The 17,413-nt window shown below is 32.5% G+C and overlaps 1 protein-coding gene across 1 annotated transcript; it reads left to right on the forward strand.

Annotated features, from left to right (window-relative positions):
• The first annotated feature begins 257 nt into the window (after positions 1–257).
• On the forward strand, positions 258–1,196 carry LOC124087415 (olfactory receptor 6C3-like). The gene has a single exon (XM_046436297.1). The coding sequence runs from the start codon at positions 258–260 to the stop codon at positions 1,194–1,196; it is 939 nt and encodes a 312-aa protein (XP_046292253.1).
• The last annotated feature ends 16,217 nt before the right edge of the window (positions 1,197–17,413 follow it).

Genomic DNA, 17,413 nt, shown 5'->3' on the forward strand with positions numbered 1-17,413 from the left:
ATGACCTGAAATTGTGTATTTTCAATGAAGAGAGATCAATATTTGACTTTGGTAATACACATTATTTTGATGTGAGATACAATAGAAATGGGAGGGGGTTACTGGTGAACACAATGTTTCATTTTATTTTACAAAAAAACTCATCTCTATGAATCTTTTTAAAGTGTCTTGCCCTATCTTCAATCTCATGCTAATATTTTTACATTATAGAGGAACATACATTTTATGTTCTAACCGGGTGGAAAAAAGGATTGACAATGAAAAACCACACTGTACCCACAGAATTCATTCTATTAGGGCTATCAGCTGACCCAGAGCTTCAGATTGTGATTTTTCTCTTTTTAATTATCACATATATATTGAGTGTTGCTGGAAATCTGACAATCATCACTCTCACTTTGGTGGACTCCCATCTACAGACTCCAATGTATTTCTTCCTCAGGAACTTCTCTGTATTAGAAATCAACTTTACAACTGTCTGTATTCCTAGATTCCTGGCCACAATTATTACTAAGGACAAAAGAATTTCATATAATGATTGCATGTCTCAGTTGTTTTTCTCCATCTTCTTGGGTACAACTGAATTTTATCTTCTGACAACCATGTCCTATGATCGCTATGTAGCCATCTGCAAACCCCTGCATTATACCATCATCATGAACAAGAGAGTTTGCATTTTGCTTGTCTTTTGTGCTTGGCTGGCAGGATTCTTAAACATCTTCCCACCAGTTATTCTTTTTCTCCAGTTAGATTATTGTAGCACCAATGTCATTGATCACTTTGCTTGTGACTACTTCACTTTATTGAATTTATCCTGCTCAGACAAATGGCTCCTAGAAATGATTGAATTTTACTCTGCGGTAGTGATTCTGCTTTTCACTTTGGCATTAATAATTCTATCCTACATTTTCATCATGAGGACAATATTAAAACTCTCTTCTGCCAGTCAGAGAAAAAAGGCATTTTCCACATGTTCTTCTCATATGATTGTCATTTCCATCTCTTATGGAAGTTGCATATTCATTTATCTTAATCCATCTGCAAAAGAAAGAGCATCATTATCCAAAGGAGTTGCTATTCTCAATACCTCTGTTGCTCCCATGATGAATCCATTTATATACTCTCTGAGGAATCAGCAAGTGAAGCAAGCCTTTAAGGACACCATCCAGAAAGTGATGCTTCTCTCTGGTAAATGAAAGTATTAGTAATGATGGAAAAATAGAAAAATAAGAAACCAATCCTGGTTTCTTCCTTCAAGATTTTTTTCTCTTTTTCTTCAACCCCTCTATTCTCCAACCCTCACATCCCCAGCATATGTGAAACCAAGTACTTTGCATGAATTAGTATTTTGAGGACTGGGGCATCTGAATAGTATATTATACTTGTGTTGTATATGTCTTTTTCCCCCTCCAATTTTTACTATTTTAACATCCTTTATTTTTCTTAATACATATGTGTATTTGTTTTATGTACTCTACTGTCTTCCCACTTACTTGTATACCCCAAATTACTTCCTGACTATTCTCCTGCTACTAAACCTACTCATTAGATTTTCCTTTCACACTTCCTAAGATATACTAACCTTATATCTTCACATCTTCCCTCCTCAGCATATCATCTACTCCTCACCCCAGTCCATTGTCCACCATCAGAAACTGTAAAACCTTTTACAAACCTACTGATTATGTTATATATAATAATAAAATTAAACATTTCTGTACATTGTGACCAAACTGTAAATGTCTTAATAGCAACAAATTGTTTATAGATGGTGTATTGTTTATATTGGAATATGTTAACATTGCCCTTCCCAACACAGGAGAGGTAGTGGAACCCTAAATAAGCACTTTAAGCCTATAGGGTAAAAAATAATAATAATAATGCCTCCAACCACAGTGCTAAAAGGGAAGACACACAAGCAACATGAAAAGACAAGGGAAGAAAGTGCCCCAAACAAATGAAAATGTCACATTATTGGAATCCATGGCTAGCACAATGGAAGATATGACAGAGGAGGAGTTCAGAAAGTACATAATTAAAATATTCTGTGAATTAAAGGATGATATCAGAGAGGAAATACAGGCAGCAAAAGATCATTTTGACAAAGACCTACATAAACAAATACAAGAAGCAAAAGATTACTTCAATAGGAGATAGAGGTCCTAAAAAACAAAACAAAACAAAAACCCAGAAAGATTCCTTGGAAATCTGTGAATGGAACCACCATTTGAGCCAGCTATTCCTCTCCTTAGACTATATACAAAGGACTTAAAAACAGCATACTATAGGGACACAGCCACATCAAAGTTTATATCAGCACAATTCACAATAGCTAAACTGTGGAGCCAACCTAGATGCCCTTCAGTGGATGAATGGATTAAAAAAAATGTGGCGAATATACACAGTGGAATTTTACTCAGCATTAAAAGATAATAAAATCATGGTATTTGCAGGTAAATGGATGGCATTGGAGAAGATAATGCTAAGCGAAGTTAGCCAATCCCCAAAAAACAAATGCTGAATGTTTTATCTGATATAAGGAGGCTGACTCATAGTGGGGTAGGGAGGGGGAGCATGGGAGGAATAGATGAATTCTAGATAGGGAAAAAGGGTGGGAGAGAAAGGAAGAGGGCAGGGGATTAGCAAGGGTGGTGGAATGTGATGGACATCATTATATGAAGTACATGTATAAAGACTCAAATTGGGTGTAAACATATTTTATACATAAACAGATATTAAAAATTGTGGTATAAATATGTAATAAGAATTGTAATAAAAAAACAAAGTACATGTATAAAGGCATGAATTGGTGTGAACATACTCTATATACAAAGATATGAAAAATTTTATTATATATGTGTAATAAGAACTATAACAGATTCCACTGTCATGTATTTAAAAAAATTAATAAAATAAAAAAACCCTCAATAAACCAAATTAAATTAAAAGTTCCATTAAAAGCATCACCAACAGAGTAGACCACGTGGATGAAAGCACCTCAGACAATAAAGACAAAATATATAATCTTGAAAAGTGTATAGCCCACACAGTGAAAATGGTAAGAAACCATGAACAGAGCATTCAAGAAATATGGGATAGCATAAAAAGACTGAATTTAAGAGTTATTGGGATAGAGAAAAACATAGAGTTTCAAACCAAAGGAATGAACAATCTATTCAATGAAATAATATCAGAAAACTCTTCAAACAAGAATGAATTGGAAAACCAAATCCAAGAAGCTTATAGGACACCAAATATACAAACTCACAATAGATACACACCAAGGCACATTATAATGAAAATTTCCAACATACAGAATGAGAGAATATTAAAAGCCATGAGAAGAGAAATGGATGGCATTAGAGAAGATTATGCTAAGTGAAGTTAGCCAATTCCCCCCCAAAAATGCCGAATGTCTTCTCTGATATAAGGAGGATGACTCAAAATGGGATTAGAAGAGAGAGCAAGGGAGGAAGATTACCTATAGATAGGGAATAGGGGTGGGAGGGAAAGGGAGGAAGAAGGGGAATAGCATGGAAGGTGAAAGGAGACCCTCATCATTATACAAAATACATGTATGAAGATGTGAACTTGGTGTCAACATACCTTATTTATAATCAGATATGATAAATTATGGTATAATGGTGTATTGAGAATTGTAATGCAAAAATAAATAAATAAAAATAAAACAAAAAATAAAAAAGCCAAGAGAAAAAGGAATCAGATTACATATAGGAGAAAACAATTAGGATAATGGCACTTTTAAACACACACCGTGAAAGGTAAAAGATCCTTAAAAAAAAAAAAAAAAACATATATCAAGCTTTGAAAGAAAATGGATGCCAACCAAGAATCCAGCAAAATTAAGCTTTAGATTCACTGATGAAATAAAAATATTCCATGATAAACAAAAGTCAAAAGAACTTACAAATAGAAAACCTATACCACAAAACATCATTGGCAAAATATTCCATGAAGAGAAAAAAAAAAAAGAACAATGAAATCAGTAGGGTAAAAATGATAACACTAAAGGAAAGACTAATCAAAAGAGAAACCAAGTCAAGTTAAATAACAAAAATAAACAAAAATGGCTGGGAATACAAATCATGTCTGAATAATAACCCTGACTGTTAATGTTAACTCACCAATCAAAAGACATAGGCTAGCAGATTGGATTTTTAAAAGGACTCAACTCTATGCTGCCTCCAGGAGACTTATCTCATAGAAAAAGACATACACAGACCAAATGTGCAAGGTTGGGAAAAATCATACTGCTCACATGGACTGTGGAAGAAAGCAGGTGTTTCTATCCTCATATCAAAAAAATAGACTTCAAGCCAAGGTTAATCAAAAGGGATAAACGTGGACATTACATACTGCTCAAGGGAACCATTCACCAAGACATATCAATTGTAAATATATATGCCCCAAACAGTGGAGCATCTATGTTCATCAAATTCTTCTCAAGTTCAAGAGTCAAATTGACCACAACACAATAATCTTGTGTGGTTTTAACACACCTCTCTCACCATTGGATAGATCTTGCAAAAAAAGCTGAACTAAGAAAATGTAGAACTCAATAATACAATCAACAACTTAGACTTAACTGACACATACAGAATATTTCATGCTTTAACACGCGAATATAATTTTTTCTCAGCAGCACATGAATCCTCTGTAAAATAGACCATATAATATGCCACAAAGCAACTATTATCAAATACAAAAAGTAGAGATACTACCCTGCATTTTATCAGACCATAATGGAATGAAATTAGAAATCAATGACAAAATAAAAAGTAAAAATTACTCCAACACCTGGAGACTAAATAATATGCTACTAAATGAACAATTGGTTGCAAAAGATATCAAGGAGGATATTAAAAAATTCTTAGAGGATAATGAGAACACTGACAAAACATATTGAAATCTCTGGGACACTATTAAGGTAGTATTAAGAGGAAAGTTCATTGCTACACAAATAATTCCTTGGAATAGTTGAAGGCTCTGAAAATTACATGCACCTTATTAAATATGAAAATTGTATAAATGCTCATAATTTTATCAGCCTTATTTAATATTGGCAAATAAATACAATCCATTGAATTTTCATAAGTTTTCTTACATTAAAAGCATGGTATTCCACCCTTAATTCTTGATTATAGATCCTCTGCTAGTAGAATTTCTTTAAATATTGTCTCTGGTCTTTGGAGACTTTCTATAGAAATGTTCATTTTTTTATGCTCTCATGAGCCCCTTCTGTACCTCTTGATGTCTTCCCTCCCACCTCCTCCCACATTGCTTCACAGTTTTAATCAATAGTAAAAAATGAGTGAGTCTTGGTATTATTATTATTCGAAAAATGTTACATTAATAGCAAATTTAAGAAAAAAATAAATACACAATAAACTTAAAACAAGTTTAAAAACAGCATTCATACTTTTTCACCATATAAAAATAATGTGAAATATATTTATAAAATAAAGGTCTCCCTTATCAGTAAGTAATTGAAATTCCTTCAATAGAAACCAAAACTTGTTTATTTAGTGAGAAGGTAGTTTGTCACCTCAGGGTGTTTTGGAAAACCCCTGCTTATATTCACAAACTCTGAGGAGGTAAGAGTGACATTACTAGAGCAGGAGTAAAGTAACTTGAAAGGAAGATAAAGGAAATCTTAGAAAAATATGTTTTCTTAAAATTTGTATATCAAGGAAACATAGTACCTTTACCTGTCTTTTGCTTTAAACTTACTCAGCATAAGAAATTTGGATCAAGTATGTAAGAATACTTTGCAATGTAAGTAATGTTGGGAAATACCTCTTGTAAGAGAACGATAAAACCTAAGTACTGTCCAGGCTGGCACAGGGCATAAAATAGAGAACTGCACCTGAAGGCAGCATTTGGTTCAACAACAAACTCAATATTAATTACCTAGATGAATGTTTCTTTTAAATTGACTATACCTAAGCTAGTCACTAGAAAATGTTGAAAAATAGCCTTGAAAACCCTGTCCTAACTTGCAATATTGCAATCTTTGTAAAACCCAGCATTTTTATCTTTATAAATGCATTTTATTCATACATATGCATTAGACATATTAATGTAATTCAGTATGATTTTCTATACATGCATGTAGTTTGCGTTGATCATATCTAAACACATTTCTTCCATTCCATTCTCCCCCTCAAACCCCACCCTTCCCCCCTTCCAATCACTATAAATCAGTATTCTACTTTCAGGTCCACCTTTTTTTTTTTTTACTTTCCACATATGAGAGAGAATATGAGATACATGACTTTCTGTTATCTGGATTATTTCACTTAACATATGTCCTCCAGTTCCATCTATTTTGCTGCACAGATTTTGTATTTCTTCATCGCTGAATACTGCTCCATTATAAATATGCCACTTTTTCTTTGTCCATTCATCTATAGATGAGCACCTAGGTTGAATCTATATTCACTCTTGTGAATAACATCACAAAAACAAGGGTACACGGGTATTTCTTTGGTATGCTGACCTCATTTCCCTTAATTATATACCCAGGAGAGGAAAAGCTGGATCATCTAGTAGTTCTGTTTTAATTTTTTGAGACCCACCCTGCTGTTCTCCCTAGTGGCATTATTAATTTACATTCTGACTTAAAATGTATTTGAGTCCTTTCTCCACATATTCACTAGAATATCTGTGGGGCAGGGCTTTTTTATCTGCTTCATTTGTTAAAAATAACCAATTTAATGGTGTGAGGTGGCATCTCATTGAAGTTTTAATACAAAAAATATTTCTTAATATGCCATTACTAAGGTTTTTCACTATAAACAGGAGGAAATTAAAGGACAATTGTCATTCTTAGGTGGCTTTCCATTTCCTCTGAAGATGGAAATGATACAATATTTCAGAATTATCCAGATCCAAACTTGGATATTTATTAATTTTCATGTTCTTTTTCTTTGTGCTTTCTTCTCTAAGTTTGACAAAAGAAAAAGTAAGAAAAAAAAGTAATAAAGAAAGAAAAAGAAAAAGAAAGAAACCAAACAGAAGTAACAAAGTTTGTCCTCCTGGGACTGTCACATAATCTCAGGCTCCAGATGGTAATATTCATCTTTCTCTTCCTCACCTACATGCTTGGCATTCCTGGGAACCTGACCATCATCACCCTTACCCTGCTGGATCCCCATCTTCAGATTCCCATGTATTTCTTTTTCAGGAATTTCTCTCTATTGGTAGTTTCATTCACAACTGTCAGTATACCCAAGTTCCTAGGTACCATTATTCCAAGAGATAAAACCATTTGCTTTAATGGTTATATAGCTCAGTTATTTTTTTGTCATTCTCTTGGGAGTCATAGAATTATGTCACCTGGCTGCCATGTCCTATGGTCACTACATTGCCATCTGCAAGCCTGTGCATTACATGACCATCATGAATCACAAAATCTACACAATGCTTTTCTTTGCTTGCTGGCTTGTCTCGTTCTTATTTGTCTTCCTCATGCTCATGTTGCTGCTACAGCTTGATTATTGTAGGTCTAATATCATTGGTCATTTTACCTGTGATTATTTCTGCTTATTCCACTTTCTAGTTCAAACATAAGAATCCTAGAGGTGATGGTGTTTGCTTATGCTCTGTTTACTCTAATGGTCACGTTGGCATTGGTATTTTTGTCCTACATATATATCATCAGAATGATTTTGAAGATTCCTTTTACTAATCAAAGGACAAAGTCTTTTTCCACGTGTTCTTCCCACATGATTGTCAGTTCCATCGTTATGACAGCTGCATTTTTATATACATTAAACCCTCAGCAAGAGAGAGAGTGTCTTTAAGTAAGGAAGTGGCTGTACTAAAATTCTCAATGCTTCCTATGTTGAATCTTTTTATTTACAGCCTAAGGAATCAGCAGGTCTAGCAAGGCTTCATGAACATGGCAAGGAAGATTGTGTTTTTCAAAGTAGATGAAAAGATCTGGTGTCTTGAGGTAAGGGCATATTGATGGGTAATTAAAATATGAAAGAGTGAAATTTGAGTATCTAATTCAAATCAGTGTTGTTCTCCCTCTCATTCTTGTACATTCATTCTTTTTTTTCTCTAATAGTTTACGGGCACATTTATTTAATATATTTCTCACCCAAATAGAATTAGTTTTTTTTTCTGTTTTGCTGATATGCCACTCTTCCAATAGTTTTTTATTATATCTTCTTAATAATAATTATTTTACAGAAAATGTATTTTATGTTTTGCTCAGGAAAAGACATTATCCTCAGATATAGGAGGTGTATTTTAATTACTATATATTGAAAATATGCTTTTGTGATTTTTAACTTTTTACAAAAATTCTCTTCAGCGTTTTGCAATTTCTCTAGGAAATATTTTAAATGTTATATAATTGAATTAAAATGTAATTACTTTTTTCATTTAAAAGCTGAGATTGGAACAGGAAATATTATTCAGTTATACCACTTCTTGACATTTATTCAAAGACTTAAATTTCACATTCTATCTATCTATCATCTATCTATCTATCTATCTATCTATCTATCTATCTATCTATATATATATATATATATATATATATATATATGCCCATACTTATTGTAGTGCAATTCACAATAGCATGTTAAGAAACCAGCCTTGGTGTCCAAGATGTCAAGTTATGGAATGAGCCGCAATGTCCAGATGGATGTATAAAGATCATCTGTTATAAATACATAGTGACATTCATTTAGCCATAGAGAAAAAGAAATGATCGTATTTGCAGGAAAACTGATAGACACCATTATGTTAAGCAAAATAAGCCAGACTAAAAAAAGTTAAGTATCTTGTTTCTCTTATATGTAGAAGCTAGAAAGAGAGAGAGAGAGAGAGAAAAAGAAAGCAATCTCATGATTTGTAGGGCAGAAGGGTTTGTAGGGCAGAAGAATGGGATGAAAGTGGGAAGAGTAAGAAAAAGACACTTGGGAATTAAACTGATGAAATCATGTATGTGTAGTGGTATGACCCTGTCACAAGGAATATTGCTATCTGTGTAAATACTACACACCAATAATAATATAAAAGGGGCTGGGAACATGTCTCCATGATAGAACAGTTACCTTTGTTGAGGTTTTATTAATTTTGTATAGTATTTTCATCATTAACAAAATTAAATTTTTACTTATTCTGTTTATAATACACTGTCTCTATACAACTTATGTGGATAGGTTTCTGTCATTTTTCTCAGCTGCTATTTCAAATACATCTAAAACAGTTCTTGATATAAACTTTGTATTAAACAAAGAAGCAAGTAAAAACAAACTTTTTATTGTTTATAGAGAGAGGGAAACTAAAGACAGATTACTAAGAACAATGGAAATGAAAATAGCAAAATACCATTTGTGATTTAGAACAGGTATAGCCTTAAATCATAGTTGGAATGGAAATTTTCTTCACTAATAACCATTTTACAGGTATACATCCAGTCGTTTGTGTTATCAAGAATCTTGCAAGTAGCCATAAACAAGATTCTACACAGACTCATGTACAGTAGTTCATAATGTATTGTGTAGTCAAGCATTTCAAAAGACAAATTAAAGTATCTGGTGCTTGAACCAGTCTTGCAATGGAACTAGATTATTTAGGTGTTTGTGTTCCATGTGACTTTTCAGAAAAGTACCCATGTGAAGAGAAGATATATAATAAATAAGAGGATACAATGACTTATTTTGCAAACAATGTTGTTACTCTGAATCATTCATCTAAATACTTAATAATGGACTCATGAAAAATTTGGCTATGAGGGCAAAGAATAAATTTAAATATGAGTTACCTAGAGGACAAACTGCCAATAGCAGAGACCAATGCTCATACAGCTCATATACTAGAGGAAGAAACCAGAAACCTGAGAGCAAATTATTATTTTTACACACACCCCACACTGCCTTCATGAAGGAGCTTACCATTTGCACTCAGTGGAAGAGATACTTATTCAAAATATGCATTTGTTTTTGTTTCTCACAGTACTTCTGCCAGCAACACCATCTTAATTTACCATTTTCTTTAATTACTGTCACAAGGAGCTAAATAAAATTGATACAGAGAAAGGAACTCATTTTACACTACAAGAGATTAAGCAGAGTGATGATGACTATTCTTCCTCATTTGTGAGAAATATGGCTTCTAATTCAACACCTGGAGAGTCTAGGACATACCTAGGATCACTAAGGATCTTTCTGATAAGAACACACATCATGATAAATTAGAATCGGACAAATGTGGCAGATAGAGTGAGTATCTATGCAAGGAAGGACATGATTACTCAAGGAGGAGCTGTAGGTCACCACACAACCTCCAACAAAATAACTGGTTAAAGAAAAAAAAATATATATATATATATAAATATTTTAAATATTATATGTAATTCAAACAAATAAAAAGATGTATATCCAGGATATATAAAGAACTAGCAAAACACAACAAAAAGAAAAAAAATTTACATGGCTAAATATCTGAATACTCAACTTTACCAAAACCAATACACAAATGGCAACTAAGTCTAGTAAATTATGCTCAATATCATTGATCTCCAGGAAAACGAAAATAAAGTGCCAATGGATTCCTGTAGGTAATAGAATGATTAATATTTCAAAATATAAACTTGAAAATGAAATGCTAAAGAAGAAGTGGAACAAGAAAGACTCACATATAGTAGATAGGAAAAATAATGGTACAATTGCTATTTCTTGTGATGTTAAATACACATGTAACAACAAAAAAGCCCTCAGCAGTATCACTCCTAGTTATTTTAACCAAGTATAATGAAAATTTACATTTACACAACACATCTCTGTTATTACACATATTATCTTTAGTCATAATTACAATAAGCTGGAAATCACTCTAATAAACTTAAAAGTAAACTTTTTTTTTACATTAGAAGATAAAATAAAGAAGGTTATAAACACAAAGAAAAAAGAATTAGTTAATATGCTATGGACAAAATTTACCCATATTGTTTTATTTTTCTTTCACTCCTTATAGTTGTAAACATATTTGTTTTAATAATTTTTCTTCTTGGTATTGTAAAACAAAGACTAATACTATTTATCCATATATTTCCTTTCCTTCACTATGCATATCAGCAACTCAGATAAATAGTATCCCTTCATTCACTTGTGAAAAATATGATCCCAGTGTTCAATTTCAAAATTAACTAAAGCTAAGATAGTTACATAGGTCTTATCATTAGTAAACTCTCAAACAATAGGTTTAAGACAATGTTCAATCTTTAATGGCATTATTTTTAAAAGCTCTATTAAAATATTCATTTACTTCTTGAGTAAATTGTATATTTTTGGTTTAGTTACAGTGTTCTGTCAGTCTTATGCATGTGTCTATAATCCCTTATAGAAAATACTAATATAAAGGAAAGTTCTGCTAAAATTTGTGAAAGCACATAAACTGTTACATTCATGAGATATATGTTATGGTTTTAAATCAATATTCTATGCCTGGATTTTCAATACTATACTGATTTTGAAATGCACTTCAACAATTCAGGCCCACCTAGAAACTATGAAGATGACCTTCTTTGGAAACAGGACTGTGCCGATATCAAGTTAAGATGAAATCAGTCCTATATATTAAGGCCATTTCCCACTTATATCATTTAATTACAAGTATTTTATAATATATAATGCAAAAGAGAAATACAGACTCACGCAATTTGTCTGGATACTTAAGAATTTTGAAAATGATATTATGTGAAAGTATATCTGAAAAAATTAAATAACTTTTAACATGAACAAATTTTGTATAACACCAAGAGTGCTATGAGATGCAAAAGAAAATAGTTTGTTCCCCTCAAATCTTACCTTGAATATTGAACTATCCCATTCATAATCCACAAAAAAAGAAATAATGTGGGAAAGTGCTTTATTGTTTGGAAAAGAAGACAAATCAGAGTGTCTCCAGTTTATAAAAGCAAAATTGGTGAAAATTTAAATTTACGGATGGCTTTATATAACAGAGGCCATTTTTTTTTAAAAATAATAATTTTAGTTGTAAATGGATTTTTTATTTTATTTATTTATTTATTTATAGGTGGTGCTAAGGATTGAACTCAGGGCCACACTCATGCCATGTAAGCACTCTGCCACTGAACCACATCCCCATCCATACCAGAGTCCATTTTACAAGATTGGTAGTTGTCATGCAATACAAACTTTGGACTTAGACTGGTAGTATACTCCCATTCATTAGACATCTCCATATATGATTATCATGAACACATTGCTTTGGATGACTGAATTATCTTGATAGTTTGTAGTGGTTTGAATGCAGGAAGAGAAATAAATTTGTGAAAGTATAAACTATTTTTTAATGAAGAGGAAAGCAACATCAAAACATACTCTGTTACACGGAGAGTGAGTTCTCAAGTGTTTTTATGTTTATTTGTTTTTGAAAAGATTTAATCTAAAATTTTTTATTATTTTTCTTTGTTTTCAATGAATATATTAAAATATTCAGAAGACAGGGATTTACACTAAAATTGTGAAAATATAATAAAGAAAATAAAGGAATAAATAAAATTTGTAATAACAGATTTTAGAAAGTATTTTGTGTCAATGTACTAAAAAATCATTTTTCTCTAAAACAACAAATAGGAATTGTTTTAAAATTATATGCGTTTACATGTTATTCTGTTTTGTATATGTTTAAGGTGTATAATCATGTTTTTATACATAAATATATATATATGTATATGTATATGTATATATATATATATATATATATATATATATGCTTAGTAAAATGATTACTAAGTCAAGTTTGTTTGTTTTCTTATCACAAGAGCACCTAAAATTTGCTCTCAAATCACATTTTTAGGATACAATATAGTATTAACTATAGTACCAATATTAGTTCTCTAGTCTTATCTATTCTTTATACCCACAAATCTGTACCTTTTGAAGATATTACAATATATATTTTATTTATTTATTTATTTTTTATTTTTTTAAATTTTTTATTGTTAGCTGTTCAAAACATTACATAGTTCTTGATATATCATATTTCACAATTTGATTCAAGTGGGTTATGAGCTCCCATTTTTACCTCATATACAGATTGCAGAATCACATCAGTTACACATCCACAATATATATTTTAAATATACCATAATATAAAAGTGTTTATAGGTATAGTATATACATCTACACAAACAATGGAATATTATTCAGCTTTATAACAAAGATACTTCCTCATTGGCATTTGTGACATCATGGATAATCCTAAAGGACATTATTCTAAGTGAAATAAGCCAGACACAGAAAAAAAAATTCTTTCTGTTTCTTTATTAGGATAGTAGATTTTTTATTTCTTCACATACTTTACAATTAACCTAGAGGACACCTCGATAAAGAGAAAAAAATAATGAGAAATTACACTGCAGTGACAGATTTTATTCTTCTTGGACTGACAAACGACCCACGGTGGCAGGTTGTACTTTTCGTGTTTCTTCTTGTTTCCTACATGCTAAGTGTGACTGGGAACCTGATCATTATCATCCTCACCCTTTCAGATCCTCATCTGCAGACTCCCATGTATTTCTTCCTTCTGAACTTCTCCTTCCTAGAAATATCGTTCACTTCTGTCTGCATCCCCAGATTCCTTGTCACTATTGTGACAGGAGACAGAACCATTTCTTACAATGGTTGTGTGGCTCAGTTATTTTTTTTTTTCATCTTCCTGGGAGTGACAGAATTTTGCTATTTCCTATGATCGCTAAGTGGCCATCTGCAAACCTCTTCATTACAAGACCATCATGAGCAGCAGAGTCTGCATCCTTCTTATCTTCAGCTCATGGCTTGCAGGATTCCTGATCATCTTTCACCAATCCTCCTTCTGCTGCAGTTGGATTTTTGTGCCTCCAATATAATTTATCATTTTATCTGTGACTCTTCTCCAATTCTGCAGCTTTCTTGCACAAACACTCACTTTCTAGAACTCATTGAGTTCTTTTTAGCTGTGGTAACACTCATGTTCACCTTCACATTAGGTATTCTCTCCTACACAAATATCATCCAGACAATTCTGAAAATTCCTTCTACAAATTAAAGGAAAAAAGCCTTTTCCACTTGTTCCTCCCACATGACGGTTGTCTCCCTCTTTTATGGCAGCTGCATCTTCATGTACATTATTAAGCCCTCTGCAAGGGAGAGGGTGACGTTAAGCAAAGGAGTAGATGTGCTCAACACTTCAGAGGCTCCTCTCCTGACCCCTTCATATATACACTAAGAAATCAGCAAGTAAAGCAGGCCTTCAAGAGCATGGTCCAGAGGATGGTATTTTCTGCAAGTTAATGAATGTGATTATGTGGGAAAATGGACCTCTTGAGGCAAAACTGAATGAAAAATTACCTATAAATTCTTTCTGAACACCTCATTTTGCTTCTTTGCTTAGACATATTTATATATCACCAACACCTCTTCTCCCAGTTATACTAAAAACAGAGTCTTAACTATTTAAGGTAATAGAACACTTGATCTTGCACCTGTGTAATTAAATTTTAGGTAAATCAATAATCCCTACTGTTTCTCATATCAAATCAAGATAGATTGAGAATTTACTCATAAAATCATCTTCTTATGAGCAGTTTGTGTTGACTATTCATGTCCTCAGTAAGGCCTCCAATTAGCAGCAGGCTATCAGTAACTAATCTTTGGGAGAGTCAATGTTAGACATTAATTTTAAACTGTGCAGGGATTCATCAATCCTAACCCCAGAATTGTTCAAAGGTCAATCTTATGCTCTAAGGTGAAATATTATTGTAAATTATTGTAAAACAATAGAATTCTGATTGCTGAGGTTTTATGAAAAATACATCAGACAAAATTGGTGGTCATTTTTTATAGACTTTCAATAAATTATTTATAATAATTTCTATTATTTACACTGTAATATTTCATTAAAAAGACTTCCTTCAAGCATACAGAAATTGTAGATATGTAGCATTCACTGTCTCATACTGGTTTTGTAATCATGGGACAATGTCACATTATTGTTTGCATGATTCCAAAACACATACATAGTCAATTGATTTTCATTAGTGAATAATTATCTTGGAAGTTGATTCTAGCAAAGTTAAACGGTTGCTAAGGATGAAAATTTCTTAACATTATTTCACACTGGAACTTCCTTAATTCACATTTCCATGAAACATTGCTGATGTTCTAGATAATAAAAATACTCAACAAAGCAACATTCATCCACTGAACATTGAATCACTTGAAATTACAACAGGTGGTGATTGGCTAAAACAAAATTATAATTATTAAGATCTGTCACTAGGGATCTAACTAGTAGAGCACTTGCCTAGCATGCCTGAGGACCTGGGTTTAATCTCCCTTACTGCAAGAAAAAAGTGAGAGAAATATAAAGAGAAAAAAACAAGAGATTATCACCCATGACATCTAAGTAAGAATTATACAACCAGACAATTTTAGAAGAGTTTTAATTGTATGTGTGTCTGTATATGTACACTTACTTGGAAAGGTGAAACAAACAAAGAGATAATTTAATTAGAATAGAAAAAGAGGATAGGAGTTATTTTTTAACCTTCATGACATTTTCTGTCTTGTTTTCTACTTAATTAAATTCCTCTAAGTTAAGAATAAATGTCTTAATGTTTTTCTTTCTTTTTTTTTTCATTATTGCTTTATTGATACCAGGGATGAAACCCAGGGGCTCTTAAACACTGAGCCACGTCTCCAGTACTTTTTATTTTTTATTTTGAGACAGGGTCTCACTAAGATGATGAGGCTGACTTTGAACTTGCGATCCTCCTGCTGCTGGGATTATAGGCCTGTGCCACCACATCCATCAATATTTTTCTAAAATAATCTACTTATTTATGTGTCTATAAAAGTAAACCACATTTGTTGCTGTCTTCTTCTTCTTCTTCTTCTTCTTCTTCTTCTTCTTCTTCTTCTTCTATCTTCTTTCTTCTTTTTCTTCTTATTCTTTTAGAAGCAACTTGATAACTCAGGAATGTTGGTGGTATTTTCCAGTTCTATGTATCTACTTTCTATATTATATTGATGCTTTCATAAAAATTATTTTTCTTTATCTCTAATCCACACAATGCTAAGGGAACTGTTTAGGTGCAGTCATTTAATAATGCTATCTTCAACATCTTCCAAAATTAAAATAATTAACACCATTCAGTCTTTGAGGAGAGTGGCAGAAACGTGTGAATAATTGTAAAGACTCTCAAAGAAAGGAGACACAGAGACAAGATGCAGGGCAGGGGAGGTGGCAGAGTGCCCCTGTGCCCAAGTAGCCACATTTATTCATAACAATAGGTTACATTAGGTCATTTGTACCATAACCACATTATTGTTTAGAATATCAGTAAGGTTGCTTATCTGCACTTACATTTCATAGTTACAATATGTAATGTTTAGATGTTTGTGCAGTTCTCAACAAGGTCCATTGTCTGAAGTTACTTTTAGGCGGGCAGCTCCAAGAGAAGCATACCATGGAAAAGCATTGTAGTTATCAAACAAGCAAGTTCCTTTATTCCCAGGAATTATGTGCCTAAGATTAAGGTTGAAGCTGATAAGACTCTAGCCTGGAGGGCATTACCATAGAAACTGGGCATCCTATGCCTTTGCACAGAAAATTTCCAAGGCACCAAGCATGCTACAGCCATCAGGGATCTCAATCCCAAACACAGAACCCCTACGGCTCCCCTTTCTTGTTTTTTTTTTTTTTTTTTGGCCTTTTGGATGAATAATGTGTGTTTCCTTCTTAATGTTGGTGGAGGCAAAAAAAATAGGGTAGATATTGACAACAGCAAGTACAACATAACAATTCCAGTATTAGTAAACATCCATCTATGAATAAGTGCTTGACCTAAGCAAAGTTAGCCAATCCAGTAAGTCTAAACCTTCATCACCTTGTTGGATCTTATCAATGATATCATTAAAGTAATTTAACTCCTTTGAAATAGAATTACCATTATCACTTAAGTTAAAGCAACACATATTATTAAACTCTTGATATCCCTTTTGATGTAATAATAAAAAATAATCAATTGCAGCCCAATTGTCAAATATGGTTTGATGATGTCATTTTTGTTTTTCATGAATCATATTAATAGCCACAGAGGTATAATTAATATTATTTGCCATAGCACAGCCCAGTTTTATGCTTGTTTTGAAATCCCCAACAGCTAGTCCAGGGTTACCCACTAAGGGCAATGTCAAAGTGTCAAATTTTGTCTTAGAGAGAATCTCACTGAATCATCACAGTTTTATCAAGGGTAATAGCCCTTTTATGAATCCATTATGCAGGATGGTGGCCTGTTAAATCCTGTAGGGATGGTAAGAACTCAGTTAGCCTGTTAAGACAACAATGGGTACCATGAGACATT

Source organism: Marmota monax, unplaced genomic scaffold, assembly GCF_021218885.2.
Source record: "Marmota monax isolate L192 unplaced genomic scaffold, Marmota_monax_Labrador192_F-V1.1 WCK01_AAM20220418_F8-fsc00012, whole genome shotgun sequence".
In the NCBI taxonomy this organism is placed as follows: domain Eukaryota; kingdom Metazoa; phylum Chordata; class Mammalia; order Rodentia; family Sciuridae; genus Marmota; species Marmota monax.

Bases quoted from the DNA above. Each gene is read 5' to 3' on its own strand.
- LOC124087415 (XM_046436297.1), top strand. From the start codon at position 258: ATGAAAAACCACACTGTACCCACAGAATTCATTCTATTAGGGCTATCA.